This window comes from Erythrolamprus reginae, chromosome Z, assembly GCF_031021105.1.
Source record: "Erythrolamprus reginae isolate rEryReg1 chromosome Z, rEryReg1.hap1, whole genome shotgun sequence".
In the NCBI taxonomy this organism is placed as follows: Eukaryota; Metazoa; Chordata; class Lepidosauria; order Squamata; family Dipsadidae; genus Erythrolamprus; species Erythrolamprus reginae.
Genome location: NC_091963.1, coordinates 122248285 through 122276087, shown reverse-complemented (window position 1 = coordinate 122276087; position 27803 = coordinate 122248285). Strand labels below are relative to the sequence as shown.

General features: G+C 41.7%; 3 protein-coding genes across 3 annotated transcripts; 1 reads left to right on the top strand and 2 right to left on the bottom strand.

Annotated features, from left to right (window-relative positions):
* On the bottom strand, positions 1-921 carry LOC139175971 (olfactory receptor 6S1-like). Its single transcript, XM_070767400.1, has one exon. The coding sequence runs from the start codon at positions 919-921 to the stop codon at positions 1-3; it is 921 nt and encodes a 306-aa protein (XP_070623501.1).
* Positions 922-7914: 6993 nt separating this feature from the next.
* On the bottom strand, positions 7915-8856 carry LOC139153985 (olfactory receptor 2G3-like). Its single transcript, XM_070728413.1, has one exon. The coding sequence runs from the start codon at positions 8854-8856 to the stop codon at positions 7915-7917; it is 942 nt and encodes a 313-aa protein (XP_070584514.1).
* A 10641-nt stretch (positions 8857-19497) lies between these two features.
* On the top strand, positions 19498-23423 carry LOC139153984 (olfactory receptor 6M1-like). Its single transcript, XM_070728412.1, has 2 exons — positions 19498-19507; positions 22477-23423. The coding sequence occupies exons 1-2, from the start codon at positions 19498-19500 to the stop codon at positions 23421-23423; spliced, it is 957 nt and encodes a 318-aa protein (XP_070584513.1).
* The last annotated feature ends 4380 nt before the right edge of the window (positions 23424-27803 follow it).

Genomic DNA, 27803 nt, shown 5'->3' with positions numbered 1-27803 from the left:
TTATTTTAGAATATTTCTTAGTCCAACCTTCACTTTCTCATTCCTAAGACTGTAAATGAAAGGATTCAACATAGGAGTCACTATTGTGTTTAGCACAGTACCCATTTTGTTAAAATCAATCACATTTCCTTTGGTTGGGCGGACATAAATAAAGATAGAGCTCCCATAATATAGAGTTACCACAGTAATGTGAGATACACAGGTTGAGAAAGCCTTTTGACGACCTTGTGCTGAAGGTATTCTCAATACAGCAATAATAATATACATGTAAGATACAGTGGTTACAAAAAGTGATCCCAAGAGTAATATACAAGAAGTCCCAAAATCTATATTTTCAGCAAGCAATGTGTCACTACAGACCAGTTTGAGTAAAGGTGCACTATCACAGAAGAAGTGACTAACAATATTTGGGCCACAGAATGGTAATCCAGCTGTCACAATGCTGGGAATTAAAATAATCATGAAACCACCAACCCATGACCCCAATAAAAACTGGAAACAAGTTTTATTGCTCATAATCAAAGCATAGCGTAGTGGGTAACAAATTGCAAGATAACGATCTATGGACATGACAGCCAATATGAAAAATTCAGTCGATCCCATCAGAAAATAGAAGAATGATTGGGTAAGACAGCCCACAAAGGAGATTTTCTTTTTCCCTGTGATAATATTTATTAGCATTTTAGGCACTACAGTTGATGTGATCATGAGTTCAAGAAATGAGAGGTTAGCCAATAAAAAATACATTGGCACCTGAAGATGGAGATTGGCCAACACTAATATAATTAGTGTGACATTTCCTGCAATGGTTAACACATATGCAAAGAAGAAAACAATGAAGATGAGAATCTCAACTGAACGAATGGTGTGAAATCCCAGGAGAATGAATTCAGATACAACAGTTTTATTGACCAAGTTCATACTTTGAATAATCTTATACTATTGATTAAAAAATAGTACAGTAAAGTAAGAGACAAAGAGAGGAAAAGAAGAAGTGATGGAGGAGACAGAAAATTGAACTATTAGTCAGATCCACAATTGACAAATCTGTAAAAATGAAGAATTAAGTAGATTATTAGATAATAGATACATCAAGCAACATTATTTATAAGATTACACTTCACATTAATTATGTACTGTTTCTAGTTTCAATCTTATAGACTCAGGCCATTGCTTGAGAAATTATCAGTTTTATTTTCAGGTAATAGTTCATAGTGTCTTAAATGTTAAACAAAGCAAAGACTTGCCTGCAAGTGCGTTTTTTAAAGAACACGAAAGGGGCCATCTAAAGTTGTCCCAAAGCCAGGTCAAAGTTTTCAGTAAGTCCAAGTGTCTAAGATTCAAGAGTGAAATGCATAAACAGGGATCACATCTGAGCTAGACATTTTTTCAGCAATGAGAACAGAGGTGACCAAGTCCCTAAGATAGGATACAGTCAATTGTCACTCCTTGGAATATTTACTCTGTTGCTTGGCAAATAATTTAATACAATTTCTCTTTTGCTCTCCTTTCTACAGGCCTCTGACAAATTACACCACTGCATTACTATATATATAGTCTTCAAGGCTAAAACTTATACAATGTTTGTAATTCCTTCAGTTTTTTCCTGATTCCTGATTCTTGATGAATGTATCTTTTCTTTTATGTACACTGGTAGCATATGCCCCAAAGACAAATTCCTTGTGTGTCCAGTCACACTTGGCCAATAAAGAATTCTATTCTGTTCTGTTCTATTCTATTCTATTCATGATAAACAATAGAAAAGGAGAATATCTTGTCAAGTACCACAGATGCATAGAATTAATTGTAAAGTGCTTTAGCTCATAGCTCTGTGTTAATTTTATGTCTAGGTTTTTTTTTACATCTATATTTATTGAAACCTAAATAAGATAATTCATATAAAATTTACATTCCAAGAAGATTGTTCCTATTTTAAACATACATACATTCATAAATGCCATAGATTTTTAGATATGGAAAATAAAATACAGAAGATAGATACAGTAGTTTCCTTTTGGATAGAAATTCATAAATGTTGGATAAACTATGTAAATGTTGTCTTATGGATCATAATTCTACAATTTAGAATTTACTGAAAATACTCACTTTTGTATTTAATGAGAGAACAATGAGCATGCTTCATTATTTGCTTTTGTTCAAAATTAAATTCCTATGCATTAAAACCAAATTCTAGGAAATGAGAAAGTTTATATGACTGACTTATATATATATATGTATATCAGATAGAATATAATCTGATTGACATATTATGTATGCTATATTAATAGATATGAAATTATAAATGGCAAGTTAAGTTAATAAGTTGATTGACTGCTTTATCCAAATTATGATATTGAATGAAGAGATAATATTTGTACAATATATACATTATACAACACACTAAACTTGAATGCACATCACTTTCTACCTTATTTAATTCTGCCTGTGTAGACTAATCCTAACCCTATGAGCAGGGGTGGACTGCTGCCTGGATTGGGGGGTGGTATGCAGTGGGGTAACAAAAATGGAGCTCCACCCCAGAGCACTCAATTTGCACTGAAAGAAGTTGAAATAAAATGCAGGGCGTCCTGCATAATCCACACCCACAGTGTGATAGTAAAAGTTTTGGTAGCCCTTCACTGCCTATGAGGAACAAGAACCTGGGAACCCCTGCCAGAACACGGGTTGGTGCATGAAATCCTAAATGTTTCTAAACAACAGTTCAAACCGAAAATACTAAAATTACTTTTAGCTGTTTGTAAAGAAACATTAAGGTATAAGAAGATGAATTGAAATTGTAAAATGAATAGAGAATGATAGGTTGTAGCAGCACAGTGACAATTATTCATTCTTACCTTCAGCAAGAAAAAATAATGGAGTCAGCAATGAAAATCTGTTTTGTAATTTTGTTTCTTCAAAACCTTTAACACTCTAAATGAAATGACATATTAATGGATCTTAATTTTAAAGATATGGAACAAATGAAAACTCCCTTGATTCTCATTATCTTTAGGTTAAAGCTTTTTAGAGAAAATGCTTACTATTAATATGTATTGAATCTCCTTAGAAAAATAGTTACATTGTAAGTGCCGAGTGCCAAGTGCTGAGTGTAATTAAGGAACAATTTAATATTATTCTACAGTAACATGTGTAGGAATATTTATAAGTGATATAACTGCCCCTGGGAAATGGGCAGCATACAAATGAAATGAAATGAAATGAAATGAATTGAATTGAATTAAACAAACAAACAAACAAACAAACAAACAAACAAACATTTTTTAAAAAAATATAAGATTATGCACTTACTTAAAGTATTGCTGGCAGCAAACCTATGATTATTGTTTCTTTCTTATAGGCCTCATATGCATTTGCCAAAAGTATCAAAATATCCTTTGAGCATTAATTAGGACACTGAATTTGACAAATGCAGATGAGGCTGCCATGAATTTAAGAGACTAAAATATAGAAATATTGCTTGTATTATTATTTAAAGACTATACACTGCATAACATTATTTTTTTATTTTTTATTTTTTATCATTTTTATTTCTTTTACATTGTGCTTTTATGTCTTTGTAAACTGCTTCAATCACAATGTGTGACTGACTGACTGACTGATTGACTGAGTGAATAAGATAATTATTCCAGTATATATCAATGCTTTTAGAAGTCCAATACAACATGTATTCTGTGATGAATCAGAATGAACATTTTGACAACTTAATCCATTCATACAGTATAATAATAATAATAATAATAATAATAATAATAATAATAATAATAATAATATAGTAGATTTGTATGCCGTCCCTCTCCGAAGACTCGGAGCGGTTCACAACAAAAAAATTACAGTGTACAAATCCAATGTTTAAAAAACAATTTTAAAAACTCCTTATAATAAAAAGCAATAATACAACCCAAGCAACCCATACGTAAACCATAACAGCTAAGGGTTATATCAATTTCCCCATGCCTGGTGACAGAGGTGGGTTTTCAGGAGCTTACAAAAGGCATGAAGGGTGGGGGCAGTCCTAATCTCTGGGGGAGTTGATTCCAGAGGGCCGGGGCTGCCATAGAGAAGGCTCTTCCCCTGGGTCCTGCCAGACAGCATTGCTTAGTCGACGGGACCCAGAGAAGGCCAACTCTAATCGGTCACTGGGATTCGTGCAGCAGAAGGCAGTCCTGAAGGTATTCTAGTCTGATATCATGTAGGGCTTTATAGGTCATAACCAACACTTTGAATTGTGACTGGAAACTGATCAGCAGCTAGTGCAGGCCGCGGAGTGTTGACGAGACATGGGCATATCTAGGAAAGCCCATGATTGTTCTTGTGACAACATTCTGCACAATCTGAAGTTTCTGAACACTTTTCAAAGGTAGCCCCATATAGAGAGTGTTGCAGTAATCGAACCTCGAGGTGATGAGGGCATGAGTGACTGTGAGCAGTGACTCCCTGTCCAAATAGGGCCGCAACTGGTGCACCAGGCAAACCTGGGCAAATGTCCTCCTCACCACAGCTGAAAGATATTTCTCTAATGTTAGCTGTGATCAAGGATGCCCAAGTTGCAGACCCTCTCCGAGGGGGTCAGTAATTCCTCCCCTAAGGTAATGGGTGGACAGATGGAATTGTCCTTGGAAGGCAAAACCCACAGCCACTCCATCTTGTCAGAGTTGAGTTTGAGCCTGTTGATACCCATCCAGCCCCTAACACCCTCCAGGCACTGGCACATCACTTTCACTAATTCACTGACTGGACAAAGGGTGGTGATTTATAACTGTGTATCATCGGCGTACTGATGATACCTCATCCCATGCCCTTGGATGATCTCACCCAGTGGTTTCATGTAGATACTGAATAGCAGGGGGGAGAGGACCGACCCCTGAGGCACCCCACAAGAGAGACCTAGAGGTCAACCTCTGCCCCCCCACTAACACCAGCTGCAACCAAACGGAGAGGTAAGAGAAGAACCACTGGAGAACAGTGCCTCCCACTCCCAAACCCTCCAGCCGGCGCAGAAGGATACCATGGTCAATGGTATTGAAAGCCACTGAGAGGTCAAGAAGCACAAGGACAGAGGACAAGCCCCTGTCCCAGGCCAACAGAGATCATCCATCAGTGCGACCAAAGCAGTTTTCGTGCTGTAGACGGGCCTGAATATTGACTCTTGAGGGTATAGATAATTGGTTTCTTCCAAGGACTGCTGGAGCTGGAGTGACACCACCTTCTCGACAACCTTCCCCATAAAGGGAAGTTTGGAGACTGGACAATAGTTGTTAAGGACAGCTGGGTCCAGGGAAGGCTTTTTGAGGAGAAGGCGCATTAGTGCCTCCTGGTAGGGAGCTGGGAAGCCCCCCACAAAGAAGCATTGACAATCTCCTGTACCCAGCTCCGTGTCACCTCTCTGCTGGCTGAGAGTAACCAAGAGGGACACAGATCCAGTAAACAGGTGGAGGAACTCACAGCTCCAATGGCCTTGTCCACTTCATCAGGTATCATCAGGTCAAATTCCTCCCTGACAGAAGGACAAGGATGGGCCCCAGTCACCTTGACTGACTCGTTGTCAGCCGACACTGCAATCCAATCTGAGTCAAGGTCCGCCTGGATCTGAGTGAATTTATCAGTGAACAATGAGTTAAATTCCTTGGCACTACTCTGCAAGAGCTCCCCAATACCCCCCTTGATTAAGAAGGGAAAGGGTCACCCTGAACAGAGTGGCAGGGCAGGATTACGCTGATGAAATCAAGGCGGCATGATATGTCTAGGTGATGGTCACTTTCGCCCTAAATTGTATGAATGCAGTATAATTTCATTTCTAAGAAGTTGTGGTGTTGTTTTTTGTAGTGCAGTACATTGCATTCCATATATCATGGGATCCAGGGGTGGGTTCCTCCCAGTTTGGACCAGTTCACTCAAGCTATTAGCGACCCAGTGGTGATGACATTATGGCATTACCAAAACCAGGTGGGTTTGTGCCAGTCCATTGTCACCACCATCTTTTATCATTGGGGGGGGGGGGGGAGTTGGCTTCTTTTTGTTTCTGTGCATGTGCAGAAGCTGAGATTTTTGCGCTGGGTATACATGAATGCCTGCAAGAAGTAAGTCTGCACTTCTCTCTGTTTCTGAGGCTACTTGCTGCATTTGCACTTAAACATAGCACAGAGAAAGGGCCAGAAAAAGGCAAGAAAAGGGGGAGAAACAGCCACTTTTCTCTTTGCTAAGTTTAGTGCAATAGCAGCAAACACACATGTATGGAGGCAGTGAGAGGAAAATGGGGAGATATGCTCCAGCTGGTGTATTATTTTTGTATCCTACCAGAGATATAAAGAACATAACCTAATTTGATTCCAGTTATTCTCTGGGTGTGGGGTTTTGGAAATGGGGTGGGCAATGGGAGAGAGGATAAAGAGAGATAGAGGAATGAGAGAGACAGAAAATGAGAGAGGGGGAGATAATGAGAGACACACAGAGATATCGTGCCTCCGAGCACTGATGTAGGAGAATCTCTTATGCTGCTTTTCTGGCTCATTGACTAGCACGACATCAAATCCTCTCCACTCAGGTGTAGAATCAGAACTTGTAGGATCCAGTTATTTCACTTTTCCTGGTAGCTTATTCCCCACCCTCCTGAAATTAAAGCAGCAGGTGTTTTCCTCTGATAACCAAAGTAATAATTTGGTGTGGAAGTGAAGGAAGGTGTGGAAGTGAAGGGAGGGCGGGAGGGAGAGATATAAGAAAGAAAAATAGATAAGAAAGAAAAAGGAGGAAGGAAGAGGGGGGTAGAGCAGGGGAGGAGGAAGGAAGCACCATAAACTTTGCCACTAGACATGGCTTTAGAAGACACTTTGAAACACCACAGCAATTTAGAGCTGGAAGACATATCGAAGGTATTCTGCAAAGCCACTCCTACAAGGTCACATGACAGTTAAGCCACTCCCACCCAACCACATTTTGTGCACAAAACAGACCACATCCACAGAGTGATAGTAAAAAATTTGGGACCCATCCCTAGTTTGATATATGGCTTGTCTGCTGTATTCATGCAAAATACACTTTCAAGATCATTAGCATTTTCTTACCAACTGTGATAACCAACAGCTAAAACTGAGTCAGAACATCTGATGGCAGTTTTAATCTTTTTAAAATGTGGTAATGGATTAAATACATCTTTAGCTGTTGAAAAACTTAAAACAATGCTATGAATCGAGAGAAAATATAATAATACCATATTTTACAAATATTCATTTTCCTATAATGCACACAATATAATTTGTTATTACCGTAGTTTAGAATGAGGATACCTAAACTTTTTATCATCACATGTGTTCCAAAATGAAAAAAATGAACAATGGAAACAATAGAATTAAACTTTGGAAAAGGTGGACTTATTAAAACAATTTAGAATTGTAATCTTTTAGAATTATTATATGGGAGGCATTATATTTAATTAATTCATTTTCTATTAACTTACCCTTTCTTAAAGACACCCCAGTTTTAAGAAACTGAACAATCATTTGTCTGAAATAGTACAGGGTTTTCTGCCTGAGCAGGGGGTTTAACTAGAAGACTTCCAAGGTCCCTCTAACATTCTATTCTATTCTATTCTATTCTATTCTATTTCTACTTTACTCTACTCTATTCTATTTCTACTCTACTCTACTTTACCCCATCCCATCCCATCCTATCCTATCCTATCCCAGTATATTTCATTTCAATGATTTTGCCCGAATGATTGCATGAATAATGATTATGTTTCATCTCTTTTATATTTTCTTCCAGTACTGTACCAATGTGATATTTATATTTATTTATTTTTGCTAATAATTGTTAATAATTGAATTCATTTTAATTTAGATATTATTATATAGTTTGGAAATCATAATATGATTTATATTTTTCCCATTAACTCTGTCTTTAGTATGACTTATCCAATGTATTTATTCCAAAGGCTCTCTTTAATGATTCTTTGACTTCCTTATTTCTAAAACTATATATTATAGGGTTTAGCAGTGGATTGATAACAGAATAAAATGTAGAAATTAGCTTATCATGCTCTGCTGAGTAACTGGATTTTGGCTTCATATACATGAACATCCCTGTCCCATAATAGATTATCACCACTGTCAAATGAGAAGAGCATGTTGAAAAGGTTTTCCATCTGCCACTACTATTGTGGATCCTCATTATTGCACCAATAATATAACCATATGAAATCAGAATCAAGATTAATGGAAGCGTTAGTGTGCCTAGGCTCCCAACTAACATTAATAATTCATTTAAAGAGGTATCAGTGCAAATCATGTGCAATAAAACAGGAGCCTCACAGAAAACATGGTTAATGACATAGGGGGCACAAAGCGGGGGCAAAGAAAGATAGAGTGGGACAACAGAAACAAGAAAGCTAACAATCCAAGAAGCAGCTGAAATTGTAATGCAGGTTTGGGAATTCATTATTATGGTGTAACGCAGGGGGTGACACACTGCTAAAAAGCGGTCAAAAGCCATCACAGCCAGGAGGATACATTCTTCTGCTCCCATGAAAAGAGAGATATATGTTTGTGCCATGCACATGTAATAGGTTATGATTTTCTTGGTCAATATCATATTGGCCAACATTTTGGGGACCACAGCAGTGGTATAGCAAAGATTAAGAAATGCCAGATTTTGAAGGAAAAAGTACATGGGAGTCTGCAAGTGTGGATCTGTAGCAGCCAGGATAATGATACCAATATTGCCAAGCAGGATGAAGAAATAGATGAAAAGGAAGATAGCGAAAAGTACTGGCTCCAATGTGGGATGTTCCGAAAACCCCAAAAGAACAAATTCCCAGACTTCAGTTTGATTCATTTGGTTCATTGTATTCCATTGAATTCAGTTATTGAGGAAACTTGAAAAATAACAAGAAAAATAGTCAGCATGAAAAATAAAGAATTTGGAATGACTGAGGACAGAATGGTGGAAAGCAGGGGAGCTACCATAATCGATCCTACACTTACTGGAAATATTTTCTTCAGTGCATGATTATACAAATTGTGTGTGCCTTTGAATTCTATAGATTCATTCCATATCCTGATTGTTTGCATTCTAATTTACAGTAGCGGCACTGATTTCTATGCTTGAAAGCATAGCACAGAAACAGAGAAACAGCAAAAGGGAGAAAGAGACAAAAAAATTGTGGAGAAGGAAGGAAGCTGGACTTTCATTTCACTACATCGTTAATTCATAACTGACACATTCAATGAATTTCAGTAAGGGCTAAAGACTATCTAGATCCAAAACCGCAATTTTATTTAATCACAAAGATAAAACTAGAGGCTGTGTTATTTTAATGTATTTACTTACCTACAAGTTGATATTGCATTGTATTTTCATTTTTTCCTTGCCATGTTTACATGGAAATAAGTCTAGCTATATTTAGGCTTTCCCCTCAAGAAACTGTATGTAAGATTACGGTTTTCTTTCTTTGTGACAATAAAACTATTTTTCTAAATTTGTTCATGATCAGCAATAAAAAAGACCCTCTACAATTAAAAGAAAAAAACTATATGAACAATAAAATTGCAATATTGGTAGTTAAGACAGCATCAATTTAGGCATTTTTCATTTTTCTCACTTCCCTGTACAAATTGCAACTGTCCTCTTGTTTAATATTACTAAATCATTAGAAAAAATAGAAACATAGAAGATTAATGGCAGAAAAAGATCTCATGGTCCATCTTGTCTGCCCTTATACTATTTCCTGTATTTTATCTTAGGATGGATATATGTTTATCTCAGGCATGTTTAAATTCAGTTACTGTGGATTTACCAACCATGTCTGCTGGAAGTTTGTTCCAAGCATCTACTACTCTTTCAGTAAAATAATATTTTCTCACGTTGCTTCTGATCTTTCCCCCAACTAACCTCAGATTGTGTGCCCTTGTTCTTGTGTTCACTTTCCTATTAAAAACACTTCCCTCCTGAACCTTATTTAACCCTTTAACATATTTCAATGTTTTGATCATGTCCCCCTTTCCCTTCTGTCCTCTAGACTATACCTATTGAGTTCATTAAGTCTTTACTGGTAAATTTTATGCTTAAGATCTTCCACCATTTTTGTAGCCCGTCTTTGCCCTTGTTCAATTTTATCAGTACCTTTTTGTAGATGAGGTCTCCAGAACTAAACACAGTATTCCAAATATGGTCTCACCAGCGCTCTATACAGCAGGATCACAATCTCCCTCTACTTTGTTTCCTATTCATAGATCATACCTTTGATAAAACTAGAATAAGATATTAATATTCCTTTATTTTTTTCTTCATTTACTCCTTTTATATACTTTTAGAACTATAGATTTATATTAATTCTACATATAGTTTTATATACTTTTATTGAAAAAAATTGCTCATATGCATTTGTCTCTGAGTGTTAAAGTCTTAAAAATGGCATGACATAAATCTAAAGCATTTTTCCGAAACTTCAACTTATGATGAAACATTAGTCCAACTTATATATACTGCTGAAAAAAATAAAGGGAACACTCAAAGAACACATCCTAGATCTGAATGAATGTAATATTCTCATTGAATACTTTGTTCTGTGCAAAGATAAATATGCACAGCAGCTTATGAAATTGATTGTCAATCAGTGTTGCTTCCTAAGTGGACAGTTTGATTTCACAGAAGTTTGATTTACTTGGAATTATATTGTTTAAGTGTTCCCTTTATTTTTTTGAGCAGTGTATTATTGTAAGAGGGAAAGAGCTGCTTCAAATGGTTTATGTATTGGGGATGAGAAACAAACCTTACTCCATTTTTGGGTGGATTAAAGTTACAGGATATTTTCATTAGTTTTATTTAACTTTGTCAATGTTACAAGTTGAAGGCAAATGACAAATGAACAATCTTGATGATTGTGGCTACTGATAGTTAAGTTTATTGCTATGATGTTTCAAAATAAGACAATTTGCAAAAATTAAGCTATGTCAGCTTTCAAAATCAAATTATATTATATCAGGATTTATTTTCTTCCTTTCAATCTTTTCCTCCCTTTCACCTTTATGTGTATTATTTCAAGGTATAGTATGTTTAAATCAAGGCATTAAATACAATAGACTATGGACAATTTAACTAAGTTAATAGTAATAGAAACTGAGAGAGAAGAGGAAAGGGAAGATAAAGAAAAAACACAAACTAGTTTACTTAACATCTCCTAAAAATCAAATAACCTTAAACCATTTACTAAGAATCTCTGGATTTGCCTGACTTCAAGCATTCAATTTATTTGAGTATCTAAGGGGAAAAAAATTGAACTGGATGCAATTTACCCATATATTACCCATATCAGTAATTCAGAAGATGTTATTAAAAACTCTTGCATATGAGAACTTTATTTTTAAAGTGAGAAACTCTCAAGTGTCCAATTAATTTTATCCCAACTCAAAGAAGATTCTGTATGATCTTTTTACAGCAGCTGATTATGTGATTGATTGTTTCATCTGTTTTGGATCATCTGTTGATTTTTCAATTCTGACTTTGATAGCATTCATTTTTATGGCCTGTTCTTGTGCAGCCCGTATTAGTCCTTCTGTCTCCTTTTTGTGTGTTCCACATGTAAGCCCTGATCAGGTCTTTTCTTTATCCACTTTGCCTTCAATCTTCTCCAAGAACTGGCCATGCAAAGCTTTGTTCCGCCAACTGTCAATCCAACATTGAGTTACAGTTTTCCTGTACTGATCCTTGATTTGCTTCCCCTTGAGAAGCTTCCTATGTTTGATCTCTATCAACACAGACTATTTGCTCTCCTTTACATAGTCAGCTAATGCATGCTTCTCTTCTTCCACTGTCTGCCTCACTTGCAAAAGTCTTTTGCTGCCTATTTTCATTGGTAAATATGATAAATGTAGGTTACTACTACTACTACTACTAATAATGATGATGATGATGATGATGATGATGAACAAAGCATTGCATGGGCAGTTCTTGAAGAAGATTGAAGGCAAAGTGGATAAAGAAAAGACCTGGTCATGGCTTACAAGTGGAGCACTCAAAAAGGAGATAGAAGGTCTAATACTGGCAGCACAAGAACAGGCCATTAGAACAAATGCTGTCAAAGCCAGAATTGAAAAATCAACAGACGATCCAAAGTGCCGACTCTGTAAAGAAGTAGATGAAACAATCCATCACATACTCAGCTGCTGCAAAAAGATCACACAGACTGACTACAAGCATAGACATAATGCTGTGGCACAAATGATCCACTGGAACTTGTGCCGGAACTACCATTTACCAGTGGCAAAGAACTGGTGGGATCATAAGCCAAAAAAACATGGTCGAATATGAGCAAGCAAAACTACTGTGGGACTTCCGACTTCTGACTGACCGAATTCTGAAGCATAACACACCAGACAAGAGAGAAAAAGAAAGTATGGATCATTGACATCGCAATCCCAGGAGACAGCAGAATTGAGGAGAAGCAGCTAGAGAAATTAGTGAAATATGAAGATCTAAAAATCGAGCTGCAACGACTCTGGCATAAGCCTGTGAACGTGGTCCCAGTGGTACTTGGCATGCTGGGCACAGTGCCAAAGGATCTTAGCGGACATTTGAAAACCATTGGAATTGACAAAATCTCCATCTGTCAATTGCAAAAGGCTGCTTTACTGGGATCGGCAAACATAATTCGCCGCTACATCATGCAGTCCTAGGTGCTTGGGAAGCGCCTGACTGGTGATGAAATACGAAATCCAGCATAGTGATCTCATTTGCTGTGTTGTACTGAAATAATAATAATAATAATAATAATAATAATAATAGTTATAATAGTTATAATAGTTATAATAGTTATAATAGTTATAATAGTTATAATAGTTATAATAGTTATAATAGTTATAATAGTTATAATAGTTATAATAGTTATAATAGTTATAATAGTTATAATAGTTATAATAGTTATAATAGTTATAATAGTTATAATAGTTATAATAGTTATAATAGTTATAATAGTTAATTATAATCTTAAACATGACTCTGTTGTGGTGCACTATTTTTAAAAAATGTCTTGTAGAAAAAACTGCAACAGTCCAGATGATGATATGAGTAACTAGCAGCAGTTCTTTCCAATTTAGGAAGGGCAACAGCTTACACACCAAAAAGAGCCGTGCAGAGTAGCTGTGCAGAGTTCTTCCTGACTATGATTTCTACCAAAAGAAATCATACCTTTGAGAGAATTTCTAGACTATGGGCCTGTTATCCACAAATGTGACTTTTTCTCTTGCAGTCTTGTCTGCACAACACTACTAAGACCAAATTGTCATCATACGATGATGAGATTCCATGAATATGGGTGAACATTAAAATCCTTTTAGGATTCTTAATCAACATTTCTTACATAAAAACACACTGAAGTCACAAATGTATCTCAAACTTCTAACTTCCTTTTGATCTCATAGGAAAAGTGTATTTGGAAGCTAGATAATTAAAAATGCTTTTTTTGAAGGTCCACACTCAGGAGAAAAAAGTTATTAAAAGGTATGCAGGTACTGATAATATTACCCAATTTGGATACTGAAACCTCTGCAAGAAAATAGCCAACATCAGAGAGTACCAAGAACCTCTTAGGTATGCTATGTAGTTGGCAAAATAGCGCCGGCGGACTTACCTGCCGGCGGCGTTTGCAGGAGGGGCCGGGAAGACACCGGACCCTATGGCGGCCGCCATCTTGATTCTCGGGCGGAGTCTCGCGAGGCGAGGCTTCACTCGAGAGTCAGGCCTGCATAGGCCTGGCTGCTGATTGGTCCGGGTGGGGCTTGCTCGCCCTATTTAAGGGCGGGCAGGCCCGAGGCTCAGCCTTTTCGCCTGGACCATCGCCCCGAGCAGACACTCGGCTCCTGGTCCTTTTCTCTCAAGGGTGGCACGCAGGAGTCCCTGGGTGGGCTGGTTCCTTTAGGCCCCTTTGCATACAGCGGTAGGCAGTGAGGCCTTGCTGCCACCACTGGGGAGGGGGGCGGATTGGCCTTCTGAGGGTCGCCCCTGGTAAGGCCTGCTGCGAGTTGGGGTAGGCCTTGCCTCTCGACACGGGCTCCTTGGAGTCGGGGTTCACCTTACATTTTGTTCACGTTAGACATGGCCCCAAAGAAGAGGAAAGCTCGTCCCCCCCGGCCCAACCTGTAGTGCGGCCTAGGAGGGCTTTGAGGCCTTCTGCCCAGGCTCGGGCTGGCGCGGAAGGGCCCCCGGGGGTGGTCCCGTCTGACGGGGTGGTGGGGTTTGTGCCCGCAGCCCCTCACCCCGAGGTTTCTGCATCTCTCTCTTGGGCCAGGGTCCTGGAGAGGCTGGATGACTTGGAGCGCTGGCGGTCCGGAGCAGGCCCAGGCGGGCTCCCTCTGGCTGCATCAGCGGCCTGGGGAAGGGACCAAGAAGAAGAAGCAGCCCAGGCCAGGCAGATGGCCCAGGCCGGGCAGATGGCCCAGTCGGGGCAGATGTCAGCATTCCAGGGCCCCGCTGATGGGCCCTCCGTGGATGTCTTCCACCCCATATGGGGCAGGTGAGGTTGCACCACACTTAGCCACTACATCGCTCCTCCCCGTGCAGGGTCCGGGGTTTAACCCGCCTGCGTTGGGGAGTGGCTCTAGTTTTTTGGGGTCCGCTTCAGGCACATGTGGTCAGGTTTGGTCCCTGCCGGCCCTGCCGGCAGTAGCGCCGGGGGTAGCTTTCCCACCTGGGGCAGGGGTGGGGGGTTGGATCCCTCCAGCGCCTGCTATTATGCCCCCGGCCCCTTTGGTGTATCCACCGGGGCTAGGAGTGCTGGGAACGGGGGTCTCCACCATGTGGGACCCGTTCGCCAGCATTAAGCCTGGGGCCATCCCATGTGGGCTGCCTGCTACACCCTTGGGGTACCACCTTCACCCATCAGTGAAGGAGGCAATTTGGCGGGGGGAGTATGTGGACCTCTTCTCCCTATTAAATAGGGAGGTCCCCAAGCAGGACAAGGAGGTAGTGCCCGGGGAGAAGGTGAAGAAGACGAAAGTCACCAAGTGTTTCAGCTCCTGGCTGTACGCTTTCTTGACTTTCGCATCTGTCGTGATTCAGAGGAAGCCGGTTAGGGCTGCTGCTCTGCTTAAATACATTGATTTAATTGCCAGGGCTAACTTCAAGTACGGAGGTACTATTTGGAGGCATTATGATAAGGGGTTTCGGATGCGCATAGCCCATGACCCCTCCTTGCCCTGGGATATGGTGGTCCTGGACCTTTGGTTCCAGGCCACGTATATGTCCGGCAAGGAGGGTTGTGACAGGACCGACAGCAGTCACTTCATGGAGAAGGAGCCCGTGGCTTCCACGCCAGCCAAGGCTGCTGCGGGGGGAGCGGGAAAGGGGGCTTCCCCGGCGTGCCATGAGTTTGCCGCAAAGGGGGCGTGTTTTCATCCCTTTTGCAGGTATAAGCATGCGTGCGGTAATTGTGGGGGGAACCATGCCTCCTCCGTGTGCCTCCGCCCCAAGAAAGGGTCGGAAAAGAAGGGTGGGGGTCCACCAAAGCCTCCCCCACCAGCTGGGGGTAAAGGGGCCCAGCCCAATTAATTTACAGGTGCTTGAGGGTTGGTTAAAAGACTACCACCCTCGCTCGAGAGCGGACGCTCTCTTGCTAGGATTCTCTAAGGGATTTAGGATCCCTTGTGTGGGGGTTAGGAAGGCCTTCATGTCTGACAACCTCAGGTCGGTTGTGGGACATGAAGACATTGTTAGGGAAAAGATTCAGAAGGAGGTGGCCGAGGGCAGGGTCATTGGGCCCTTCCCGGAGCCGCCCTTCCCGAATCTTAGGGTGTCCCCCCTGGGTGTGGTCCCCAAAAAGGCGAGTGGTGAATTTAGGTTGATTCACCATTTGTCTTTTCCAAAAGGGGAGTCAGTGAATGACTTCATTCCTGACGAGCTTTGTTCAGTCCGGTACACATCTTTTGATGCTGCCATGGCTATGGTTAGGAAGTGTGGGGCGGGAGCCCTTATGGGTAAATGCGACATTAAGTCGGCATTCCGGCTCCTCCCCATACACCCAGATGACTTTGAGCTGTTGGGCTTCCATTTTGAGGGTGGTTATTACGTGGACAGAGCTTTACCCATGGGTTGCTCTGTCTCGTGCTCTCTTTTTGAGAGTTTTAGTACCTTCTTGGAATGGGCGCTCAGGAGGCACAGTGGTCTGGGTTCGGTCGTTCACTACCTTGATGATTTCTTGTTGGCGGGGCCTGTGCGTTCGGAGCAATGTTTTGCTCTAATGCGGGACTTCAAAGCCCTTTGTGCTCAGTTAGGGGTGCCTTTAGCCTCTGAGAAGACCGAAGACCCCGCCACCAAGATTACCTTCCTGGGTATTGAATTGGACTCAGAGGAGCAATCTTCTAGATTGCCCCTCGATAAGTTGCTTAAAATTAAGGGAAAGCTCGATGAGGTTCTTGGTTGCCGGAAGGTCACCCTTCGGCAGCTTCAGGAACTAGCGGGGATACTTAATTTCGCCTGTCGGGTTGTGGTACCGGGCAGGGCTTTTTCAAGGAGATTGTACAACGCGATGAAGGGGCTCCGTTTGCCCCATCATCGTACCCGCCTCTGCGCAGGGGTCAGGGCTGACCTCTGAGTGTGGCGGGATTTCTTGGACAGGTTTAATGGGCTGTCTTTTTGGAGGCTCGAGCTTCTTTTGGAAGCTGAGTTGCAGCTCTGCTCCGATGCTGCGGGGACTTGTGGTTTTGGGGTAGTGTTAGGTGACCAGTGGTGCTGGTCGGCGTGGCCTCCGGAATGGAGTGCCTCTTCTCTGGTTAAGGACCTGACTTTCTTAGAGCTCTTCCCCTTGATAGTGGCCTTAGAGCTTTGGGGGGAGCAGTTTAGGGACATGTGGTGAACGCCCTGTCCTCTAAGAGCGACAGGGTCATGCGGCTTGTCCGCCATTTTGTGCACAGGTCCTTGTCCCTAAACACGTTGTTTTTGGCTAGGCATGTCCCCGGGTTGGATAACGGGGTCGCTGATGCCTTGTCCCGTGGTCAGTTGTCCAGGTTTCGGAGGCGTTCCCCGGCCACCTTTGGAGTCTGGGGGGGCTCCCGAGCGGTGGAGAGATGAGGCATCCAGGGCAATCTCCCTATCTGTAGCGCCCGGCACCCTCAGGGCATACCAGCATGCAGGTAAGGAGTTTGGGGATTTCAGGCAGGGTAGGGGTTACCCCCTTAGTTGGCCTGTCCCTGTTGAGCACCTGGCAGAGTTTTGTGTCCAGCTTAGGCAGCGTGGCCTGTCAGTTAGGACTATTAGGTCCCGGTTAGCCGGTCTCGCCTTTTTGTCCAAGGCGGGGGGGTTTGCGGATTTTTCGGGTGACTTCCGCATTCGGAAGATGCTGGAAGGCTGGATGAGGGAGCAAGCGGGGGCCCCTGGTGACACTCGTCGGGCTCTGACGGTTCAGCAGCTGTCCTTGCTTAATGGGGCTTTTGACAGTCTGTGTGCCTCCTTGTATGAGGCCCGTCTTTTTAGGGCAGTGACTTGTGTCATGTTTTTTGGGGCCCTCAGGGTCAGTGAGGCCATGGCATCATCTCAGGCTGACACTTCGCTCCACGCCTTCCAGTATGCTGATCTAGCCTTTAGGCAGGGGGGGGTATCCCTTGTTGTAAGGCATTCTAAGACGGATCAGCTGCACAGAGGGGTTAGTATCCAGCTGAGTGTGGCCGCCGACCAGTCGGTGTGTCCGGTGGCCATCCTACAGCTTTATTGTAGCTTGCGTGGGTCAGGGCAAGGGTACCTTTTTAGGCATTGGGACGGTACCCCCCCTGACCCGTTACCAATTTTGGGTGTTACTGTCCAGGGCAATGGCCCAGGTAGGCATGGATCCCGCCGGTTATGGAACACATTCATTCCATATCGGCGGTGCCACTAGCGCGGCACTTTCTGGTTTCCCGGCCCATCGGATTCGGGAGATCGGCCACTGGCGGTCAGCGGCATATTTGGGTTATGTTAGGCCCGCTGAGGATTCTAGACAGGGCTTAGGCTAGTTAACCTCTTTGTGTGTGTCCTCTTGCAGGTCCCCATGCCAACGCGAAACCGACGGCGCTGCTGTGTGGCCACAGCATGATATTTTGGGCCAGCCGCTCAGCAGCCAGAAGCGCCATCAGGACCCAGTTGTCATTGGGACGGTGGGTCACGGTCGTTTGGATGGGCCGAAGAGGTATGCGGTGGGAGGGACTCCTACCGTCTTTGCTGGGAGGGCGGCATCCAGTGGCTGCGCCCAGATGGCTGGTCTTGCACCTGGGTGGCAATGACCTGTGCCTGCTTGGGGGTCTACCGCTGATCGTCCAGGCGAGCGAAGACCTACGACAGCTTCATGATGTGTGGCCCACTACGCAAGTGGTGTGGTCAGAGATCCTCCCAAGGATCGTGTGGAGGGACGCCCTTTCCCTTAGGCGTAGAGTGAATAAGGCCCTGGGACGGATAGTTAGGGAATTAGGTGGGGTTGTAGTGGCCCATCCCCTCATCACTGTAGATCGGCCGTGGCTTTACCGGGCCGATGGCGTTCATCTGTCAGAACAGGGAACGCCATTTTCTTACAGGACCTGCAGCAGTCTCTGCGTGAGCTGGCACAGCTAGAAGGGGGAGTCGGGGGGCCAAGATAGAGATCTGACTCCCGCTCCGTGGCAGGTTAGGGGAGGAAAACTCGGTGGTGGTCTAGCAACTGCGTGTTCTCCCTTGGGCATCTTTGGGGATGATTGACAGGTTCTCTCCAAGCTTGTGGTGGAAGCGACCTGAGCAGTTGGGGGGAACCTGTCTTTGGGTCATGCACCTTTAAGTCCCCTGTTAGGGGTTATTTATTTATTTTATTTTTATTTATTACTTAGATTTGTATGCCGCCCCTCTCCGAAGACTCGGGGCGGCTCACAACATGTAGAAACAAATCATAAGCAATCAGACAAATTTAAAATATTTAAATATTTAAAAAACCCATATACTAACAGTCATACACACAGACATACCATGCATAAATTAAACGTGCCCAGGGGGAGATGTTTCAGTTCCCCCATGCCTGACGGCAAAGGTGGGTTTTAAGGAGTTTACGGAAGGCAGGAAGAGTAGGGGCAGTTCTAATCTCCGGGGGGAGTTGGTTCCAGAGGGCCGGGGCCGCCACAGAGAAGGCTCTTCCCCTGGGGCCCGCCAACCGACATTGTTTAGTTGACGGGACCCGGAGAAGGCCCACTCTGTGGGACCTAATCGGTCACTGGGATTCGTGCGGCAGGAGGCGGTCTCGGAGATATTCTGGTCCAATGCCATGAAGGGCTTTAAAGGTCATAACCAACACTTTGAATTGTGACCGGAAATTGATCGGCAGCCAATGCAGACTGCGGAGTGATGGTGAAACATGGGCATACCTAGGTAGGCCCATGACTGCTCTCGCAGCTGCATTTTGCACGATCTGAAGTTTCCGAACACTTTTCAAAGGTAGCCCCATGTAGAGAGCATTACAGTAGTCGAACCTCGAGGTGATGAGGGCATGAGTGACTGTGAGCAATGAGTCCCGGTCCAGATAGGGCCGCAACTGGTGCACCAGGCGAACCTGGGCAAACGCCCCCCTCGCCACAGCTGAAAGATGTTGTTCTAATGTGAGCTGTGGATCGAGGAGGACGCCCAAGTTGCGGACCCTCTCTGAGGGGGTCAACAATTCCCCCCCCAGGGTGATGGACGGACAGATGGGATTGTCCTTGGGAGGCAGAACCCACAGCCACTCCGTCTTATCCGGGTTGAGCTTGAGTCTGTTGACACCCATCCAGGCCCCAACAGCCTCCAGGCACCGGCACATCACTTCCACCGCTTCGTTGACTGGGCATGGGGTGGAGATGTAAAGCTGGGTATCATCCGCATATTGATGATACCTCACCCCATGTCCTTGGATGATCTCGCCCAGCGGTTTCATGTAGATGTTGAATAGCAGGGGGGAGAGGACCGACCCCTGAGGCACCCCACAAGGGAGAAACCTAGGAGTCGACCTCTGCCCCCCCACTAACACCGACTGCGACCGGCCAGAGAGGTAGGAGGAGAACCACTGAAGAACAGTGCCTCCCACCCCCAGCCCCTCCAGCCGGTGCAGAAGGATACCATGGTCGATGGTATCGAAAGCCGCTGAGAGGTCAAGGAGCACCAGGACAGAGGATAAACCCCTGTCCCGGGCCCGCCAGAGATCATCCATCAACGCGACCAAAGCGGTTTCCGTGCTGTAACCGGGCCTGAAACCCGACTGCTGGGGACCTAGATAATCGGCTTCTTCCAAGGACCGCTGGAGCTGGAGTGCCACCACCTTCTCGACAACCTTCCCCATAAAGGGAAGGTTGGAGACTGGACGATAGTTGTTAAGTACGGCTGGGTCCAGGGAGCTGGCGTGACCCCCCTCATGCAAGTGCATGGCAGGGTCTCAGGTGAGGGAGGGGTCCCTCACCTGGACTAGCATGGAGCTATGCCCATAAGTTGCCCAGGAAGTTTATGTGACGTAACTTTTCCGCCCCGGAAGCAATTGTTTGACCCTGCAGGTCCATTGTTTGGGTCATAGTTGTTTATGCTAATTTTATGCTAATTTAGTTGAATAAATTATGCTAATTTAATTTAATAAAAATGACCCAGTTAAATCCAGCTTTTGTGTCCGTGCCGTTACTCTGCCTCTCCTGCAATAAAAGTTGACATTTATTATGATTGGGAAGTCAATATAACAGAACCACCGAAATGGCAAAAGAGATTCAAGAAAGATCCAGGATCAGAGAAAATTTCAAAGAACACAAAGGAAGATAATAATGTTGCAACTGTATGGAGATATGAATTGCCCAGTGGATCATTTAACTCAGAGGAATTTAAGACCACAAAGTAGTCTAATAGCTTTATCCAACAGGTTGGCTTTTATCAAGATTCAAGTGGGTGCACAGAATTTGGCTGATAAGTGATGAATGGAAAGATGGCAGAGAAAAAGAGATGACCTAACTAGCAAGCCCCTTCAAGCCCTGAGTCTGTAAGGACTTGAAAATAAACAAACAAACAAACATGTCCAGCAAGTGTGATGTAAGAAAAAACTAAGCAGCCAGCAGAATCCCAGCAAGGAACATAGCAAGATTGAGTTGGGGAAGGAGAAATGTTAAGCAAAAATGTTAAGCAAAAAACCAATTTGTTCTAGCCAGGACCAGGATAATTCAAATCAGAGAAAGGCAGTCAAAGCTACTCTATCCAAGACAGAATAAGTTCAACTAAAGTGTCAATCATTCTGTACAATCACCACCCTATTGAAATCAGCTCCATGATGGTCTTTGTTGGTCTAAGTCAAAAGCAGTCACATCAAGTAAATATGAAATCAGCCAGAAGGATACTAGCCCAGAAGACTTAATGATTTAGTTTAGCGGTGCTAATAATAAAGGAATTTTAAAAACCTAAAAAACAAAAAATAAGAATAAAGCATAAAACATCTCTTACAGTATTATAATAGACCACATGGGAATACAATGAAAAAAAAATTCTATTGCATCTCATCTGTATTGCTCTAATAATGAAAAAGGTTAAAAAAAAGTTCCCTGAGTAATTAATCTGCCATTTGCTTGATTTTGTGGTATATAAATATATACAGTATATAGAATATATAACAAACATAATCTTCTCAATAGAGCTGTAAAATATAAAAACATTTAAGGGATCACTGAAACTTCACATGTAACTTCCATTGACTTCCTTAGATCATTCTTATAAACCTGCTGTAAAAATGGATCTAAATTTTAATATAATGCTTGCTGTTCTATCTTCAGAATCTTTCCTGACTATTTTAAAGAAAGTATTGTGCTTACCCCAAGAGAAGGATCTATAATTTCTGACAAAAGAAACCACAAGGTATTGGAAATGGGAAGGGGAAAATCACATTAAAAATATTCAGATTTTTCAGAAGTCAGGTCATGTATTTTTTAAAATGTTTTTATATTTGCTTATGATGATTCTCAATAGATTATTATTATTGAACCCTACAATAATGTTACTATGCTGTTATGATAATAGGTAGTTATCAGAGGATATTTGATTTTAACTCTACTTAATACTCGGGATGTTAGATTAATCATTGTTGCTGAAATTAGTATTGAATTCAAATTATCTTGATCAGTTGGTCCATATGGATTCATATATGTAGCTATACATTTATTATTTATTTTTTATTATGTATTGGTGGCATACAAATATATAACAATGCTTATATATATGATATTAATAAGAGAGAAACATTAGGACAGAGGATGGTAGATATGCTGATGCACTTATGCACACCCCTTATATTTCAAATATATTTTAAAATCAAACCAATTTCTTCTTAGATGTACAATTGTTTTATACTATTATAAAATGTTAAAATAAACATTATACATTATAGATTGAGAAATAAACTGTAAGTAACAATTTCAAGAAAATAACTTCCGTTATTCTTTCTGTTGTTCTAGGTGGACATGTGGAAAGGTTTAGAGAGAAGACACATAGAAAGAGATAATGCAACAAGTGTAACAGAATTTATCTTAATTGGATTCCCCAATCCCTGGGAAATAGAGATTGTCCTTTTTCTGTTGTTTTTCCTCATTTTTGTGGCAACAATGATAGGGAATATACTAATTATAATTCTGATATCATCAGATTACCGTCTCCAAACACCAATGTATTTCTTCCTGTGTAACCTATCCATAATTGAAATCCTGATAACCTTAACAGTGGTTCCAAAAATGATGCAAAACTTTTTATTGGAGTGGAAGAATATTTCATTTTCTGGGTGTTTCATTCAGTCATATTTTTATTTTTTGTTTGGTACATCTGAATATGTCCTATTGGCAATGATGTCTTATGACCGGTATGTAGCCATATGTTACCCACTTCATTATACTACCAAAATGAATGGCAAGGTCTGTATTTCTCTGGTATTTGCTTCTTGGGTGAGTGGCTTTTTTTCCATTCTTACTCCCACTGTGATGAAATTGGGTTTACCCTACTGTGGACCCAACGTGATCAATCACTTTTTCTGTGACAGTGCCCCTTTGCTTCACTTAGCTTGTGCTGACATCCGTCTAATAGAGTTTATTGATTTTCTTATCTCACTTCCTATTATTCTAGGTTCCCTTTTACTGACATTGATCTCTTACATTTACATTATAAGTACTATCCTGAAAATTCCTTCTGCCACAGGAAGGCAAAAGGCCTTTTCAACTTGTGCTTCTCACTTTACAGTTGTTTCAATTGGCTATGGCACCTCAGTCTTTATTTATGTCAGGCCTTCTCAAACTACCTCCATGAATCTCAACAAAATTGCCTCTTTGATCACTACTGCAATAACGCCTCTGCTAAACCCCTTCATATTTACTTTTAGAAATCAGAAAGTTCAAGAGGTTTTTATGGACTTTATTAAAAAGCTCACAGACATGATAAAACGATTAGAGTGAAAATCCTTATGTTTCCCTATTAGCTATAAATGGTGAAAACATACTCTTCTCTTTTATACGTCTAACAGATTTATAGTTTTGTTAAGATTGAGAATTGTTGAGCCCAAACCATCAAGGGGGCTCTGCTACTAGAGAAAGAATATTACTCCTAAGTGTCATATTTTATCAACACATTATTAATACTGGTACTGAATTCAAACATTCAGAAATTTTAGTCATTCACTGTCTTTATTATTTTCTTTATATGTTTGTGTATAAAATTTGTATCTAGAGTATTTACAAATAATGAAGCCTTCTATCATTTTAAAATATAATTTCTGAGATAATGTAATTAGTGCAGAATATATTGTTATTCATGACTAGAAATAAAGGAATGCTTACAGGGGTAAATAATAAAAAATGAATAATAAAAAAATATACAAAAATGGTGGAAGGTCTTAAGCATAAAACTTATCAGGAAAGACTTAACAAACTCAATCTGTATAGTCTGGAGGACAGAAGGGAAAGGGGGGACATGATTAAAACATTTAAATATGTTAAAGGGTTAAATAAGGTTCAAAAGGGAAGTGTTTTTAATAGGAAAATGAACACAAGAATAAGGGGTCACAATCTGAGGTTAGTTGGGGGAAAGATCAGAAGCAACATGATAAAATATTATTTTACTGAAAGAGTAGTAGATGCTTGGAACAAACTTCCAGTAGACATGGTTGGTAAATCCACAGTAACTGAATTTAAACATGCCTGGGATAACCATATATCCTAAGATAAAATACAGGAAATAGCATAAGGGCAGACTAGATGGATCATGAGGTCTTTTTCTGCTGCCAATCTTCTATGTTTCTGTGTTTCTATTTAACATCTACATGAAACCACTGGGTGTGATGACCCAATGACACAGGGTTGATCAATATGCTTACGACACCCAGCTATATATCTCTACCCCATTTCAATTCAGTGAAGCAGTGGATTGGGTTGTGCCAGTGCCTGAATGAGGTGAGGGTTTGCATGAAAGTCAACAGGCTCAAACTTTAACCATGATAAGATCAAGTGGTTGTGGATAATGCCTATGAAGTACTATGTCAAATGTTTTTTCTTGGTTCTTGGGGAAGAGAAATTAACCAGCTCAGAATGTGTTCCTAGGCTCACAGCTGAGATTAGATGAACATCTAACAGAGGTAGGTAGGGAGACCTTTACACAGGTTTCACTAGTACGCCAATTATGACACTAGTTGGATCAAGAGGCTCTTCACATAGTCATTCATGCCATTATCACCTGATGGGGCTATCTCTGAAGAGTGATTGGAGACTACATTTGGTCCAGACTGAAGCTGTGTGACCTGATGTGTGACACTCAAAAGTGGGCTGCTCAGAGGTGGATGCCATAGGATAGAAAAAATGTAGCTGAGTGTGCAGAGGTCTCTTATTTATTTGTGCAGGTGGGGGAGGGGCTGAGCAGCAGCCATTTTTTGCCAATTTTCAGCTTTTTTTGCTTCTGCGCATTTGCGGAAACAAAAAAACCCCAAATTGGTGAGATCTCACGCACTCACATGTCCTCATGCAAGATTCAGCTTCTGCCCATGCGCAGAATCTGAATCTCGCACTGGGAGCTCACTATATTGACCTTCTGGAAAGCCGTAAAGATCTGGCTTTTCCAACAGGCCTGGGGCCATTGACATCGGGGAGATGACTAGTAAGGTCATCCCATGAATGTATAGATGGCTGAAATTATTTTAAAATGAAATGTTTTTATACTGATTCATGTTCATTTTTGTTATGAGCCTAAAGTGACAGAGTGCCCCCAGCCATGCAGGCAGCAGCAACAGCACCACCACCAAGCTCCAGCTACCCGGCCTGGTCCCCACACTCTTCTCGGCATGGCGAGAGCAAAGGAGGAAGAGGATGCTGCTGTTGTTGCTGCTGCAGGAGGGCAAAGCCATAAAGGAGCGAGAAAGCATGTGGCCTTGGTTCTTCTCCAAAAGGTAAGGGCTGGGGCCGGGCATGCTGCAAGTGCCGGGTGAGGGTGAGCCACATGAACTGGGACTGTGAGCACTGGGGCTGGGTGGGCAGCATGTGCCAGGGCTGGGCCGGCAGCAAGCACCTGGGCTGTGAGTGCTGGAACTGGGTGGGCAGCAAGTGCCAGAGTTGGGCAGGCAGCAAGCCCTGGAGCCATGAGTGGGCAGGAAGCACCGGCTCTGTGAGTGCTTTGGCTGGGTGGGCAGCAAGCACCAGGGCTGGGTGGGCAGCAAGTGCCAGGGCAACAAGTATAGGCATCTCATTGGCCTCTCTCTCCTGCGGCACGAGAGAACAGATGCATGGCCGGAGCTCAGGCAGGCTGCTTTTGCCAGCTGCTGCTCTAGTGAGATTCTAACTGCTTCACATTAATTTCAGCCAAAATCTCACACGTGGATGTCTTTCCGGCAGCAAAAATTGCCAATTTCTTTGCTTCCCCGCATGCACATTGATCATTTTTTACCGGAATCACTCTGTTTGCTTGTGCATGGTGCATACACACCTGGTGGCAACCAGAGCAAGTCTACATGCTCGAGTTTCCCTGGCACAATGAAGAGATAACTCAAACTACAGTTGTGAGAACCTAGCTCCTTTATTCTCATCCATTGCCAACTTGTGAATGACAAAAATAAAACTATTATCTACGATACCATTCATAAAGACATGAAAATCCAATTGAAATACATTTGTTTATGTCAGTATTTTCTTTTGTTCTTCAAAAAAGGATGGTTTAAAAAAATCAGAGAAATTAGATATTTGGCACAAATATCTGTGGCTTTGAAGCCAGGTAACTTTAAATAATCTAATCATAACACTATATTTCTTTATATATTAACTGAACATATTTAGCTGCTAAATAAGATTTTGATGATATTTACAGTAGCCTTTTTTGAGAAAAGGCTGACAGAAAATGAACATGTACAGGTATGTATCAATATTTTGCATGTGACATAATAATATTATCCATAATTGGCTGTTCACAACTATAACAGATTTCCATTTCCTATACTAGGGAGTAAAACCACTAAATTTGCAATGATTAATCTGCTAAAAATTCTTTGTAAATGCTAACAACATTCCCACAGTTTGAAAATAATTTTATTTTGGATAAAATAAAAATGATGCCACAGATGGTAACAGTGGCAGGCTACCATTCCCGGCCCTACCGCACTCTGAACCTGACTAAAGCTTCCTAAGAAATTTAAAGGAGTTTAAAGTAAATAAAGACAATTGAAAGACAATTGTACAACATACTTCATGAAAATATAATCCTGAAGATTATTTAAAATCGAATAAATAAATAAATTGTATACATCATAATAAGAATAGTTCTTTAAAGCTTCAAATATGAAATTTATGGTTTGAAAAGCAGATTACAGATAGGCCTCAATTTACAACTACAATCGAGCCCAAAATTTCTATTGTTACAGAAATAGATGTTAGGTGAATTTTGCCATATTTTACATTTCTTGCCATAGTTGTTAAGGGAATTGTTGCAGTTATTAAGTTAATGACATGATTGTTAAGGGAATCTGATTTTCCCATTGACTATAATAATAATAATGTTGATGATGATGATGACGACAATAACAACAACAACAACAACAACAACAACAACAACAACAGAGTTGGAAGGGACCTTGGAGGTCTTCTAGTCCAACCCCCTGCGAAGGCAAGAAACCCTACACTACTTCAGACAAATAGTTAGCCAACATCTTAAAAACTTCCATTGTTGGGGCATTCACAACTTCTGGAGACAAGCTGTTCCACTGATTAATTGTTCTAACTGTCAGGGAATTTGTCCTTAGTTCTAAGTTACTTCTCTCCTTGTTTATTTTCCACCAATTGCTTCTTGTTCTACCCTCAGGTGCTTTGGAAAATATGTTGACTTCTTCTTCTTTGTGGCAACCCCTGACATATTGGAACACTGCTATCATTTCTCCCCTGGTCCCTCTTTTCATTAAACTAGCCATGCCCAGTTACTGCAACCGTTCTTCATATGTTTTAGCCTCCAGTCGCTTAATCATTTTGTTGCTATTCTCTGCACTCTTTCTAGAGTCTCAACATCCTTTTTGCATAGTGGCAACCAAAACTGAATGCAGTATTCCAAGTGTGGCTTTATCAAAGCCTAATAAAGTGGTATTGAAACTTGATGAGATTTTGATTCTATCCAGGGATGGGCTACTACCCTGACTGGGGGGGGGGATGCAGTGGGTACCAAAAATGGAGCTCCACTCCAGAGCACTCAATTTGCATTGAAATATGTTGAAACAAAATGCATAAGCCACGCACACAGTGTGGTAGTAAACATTTTGGTAGCCCATCACTGATTCTATCCCTCTGTTAATGTAGCCTAGAACTGTGTTGGCT

Coding starts and splice junctions, on each gene's coding strand:
- LOC139175971 (XM_070767400.1), bottom strand. CDS start 921: ATGAACTTGGTCAATAAAACTGTTGTATCTGAATTCATTCTCCTGGGA.
- LOC139153985 (XM_070728413.1), bottom strand. CDS start 8,856: ATGAACCAAATGAATCAAACTGAAGTCTGGGAATTTGTTCTTTTGGGG.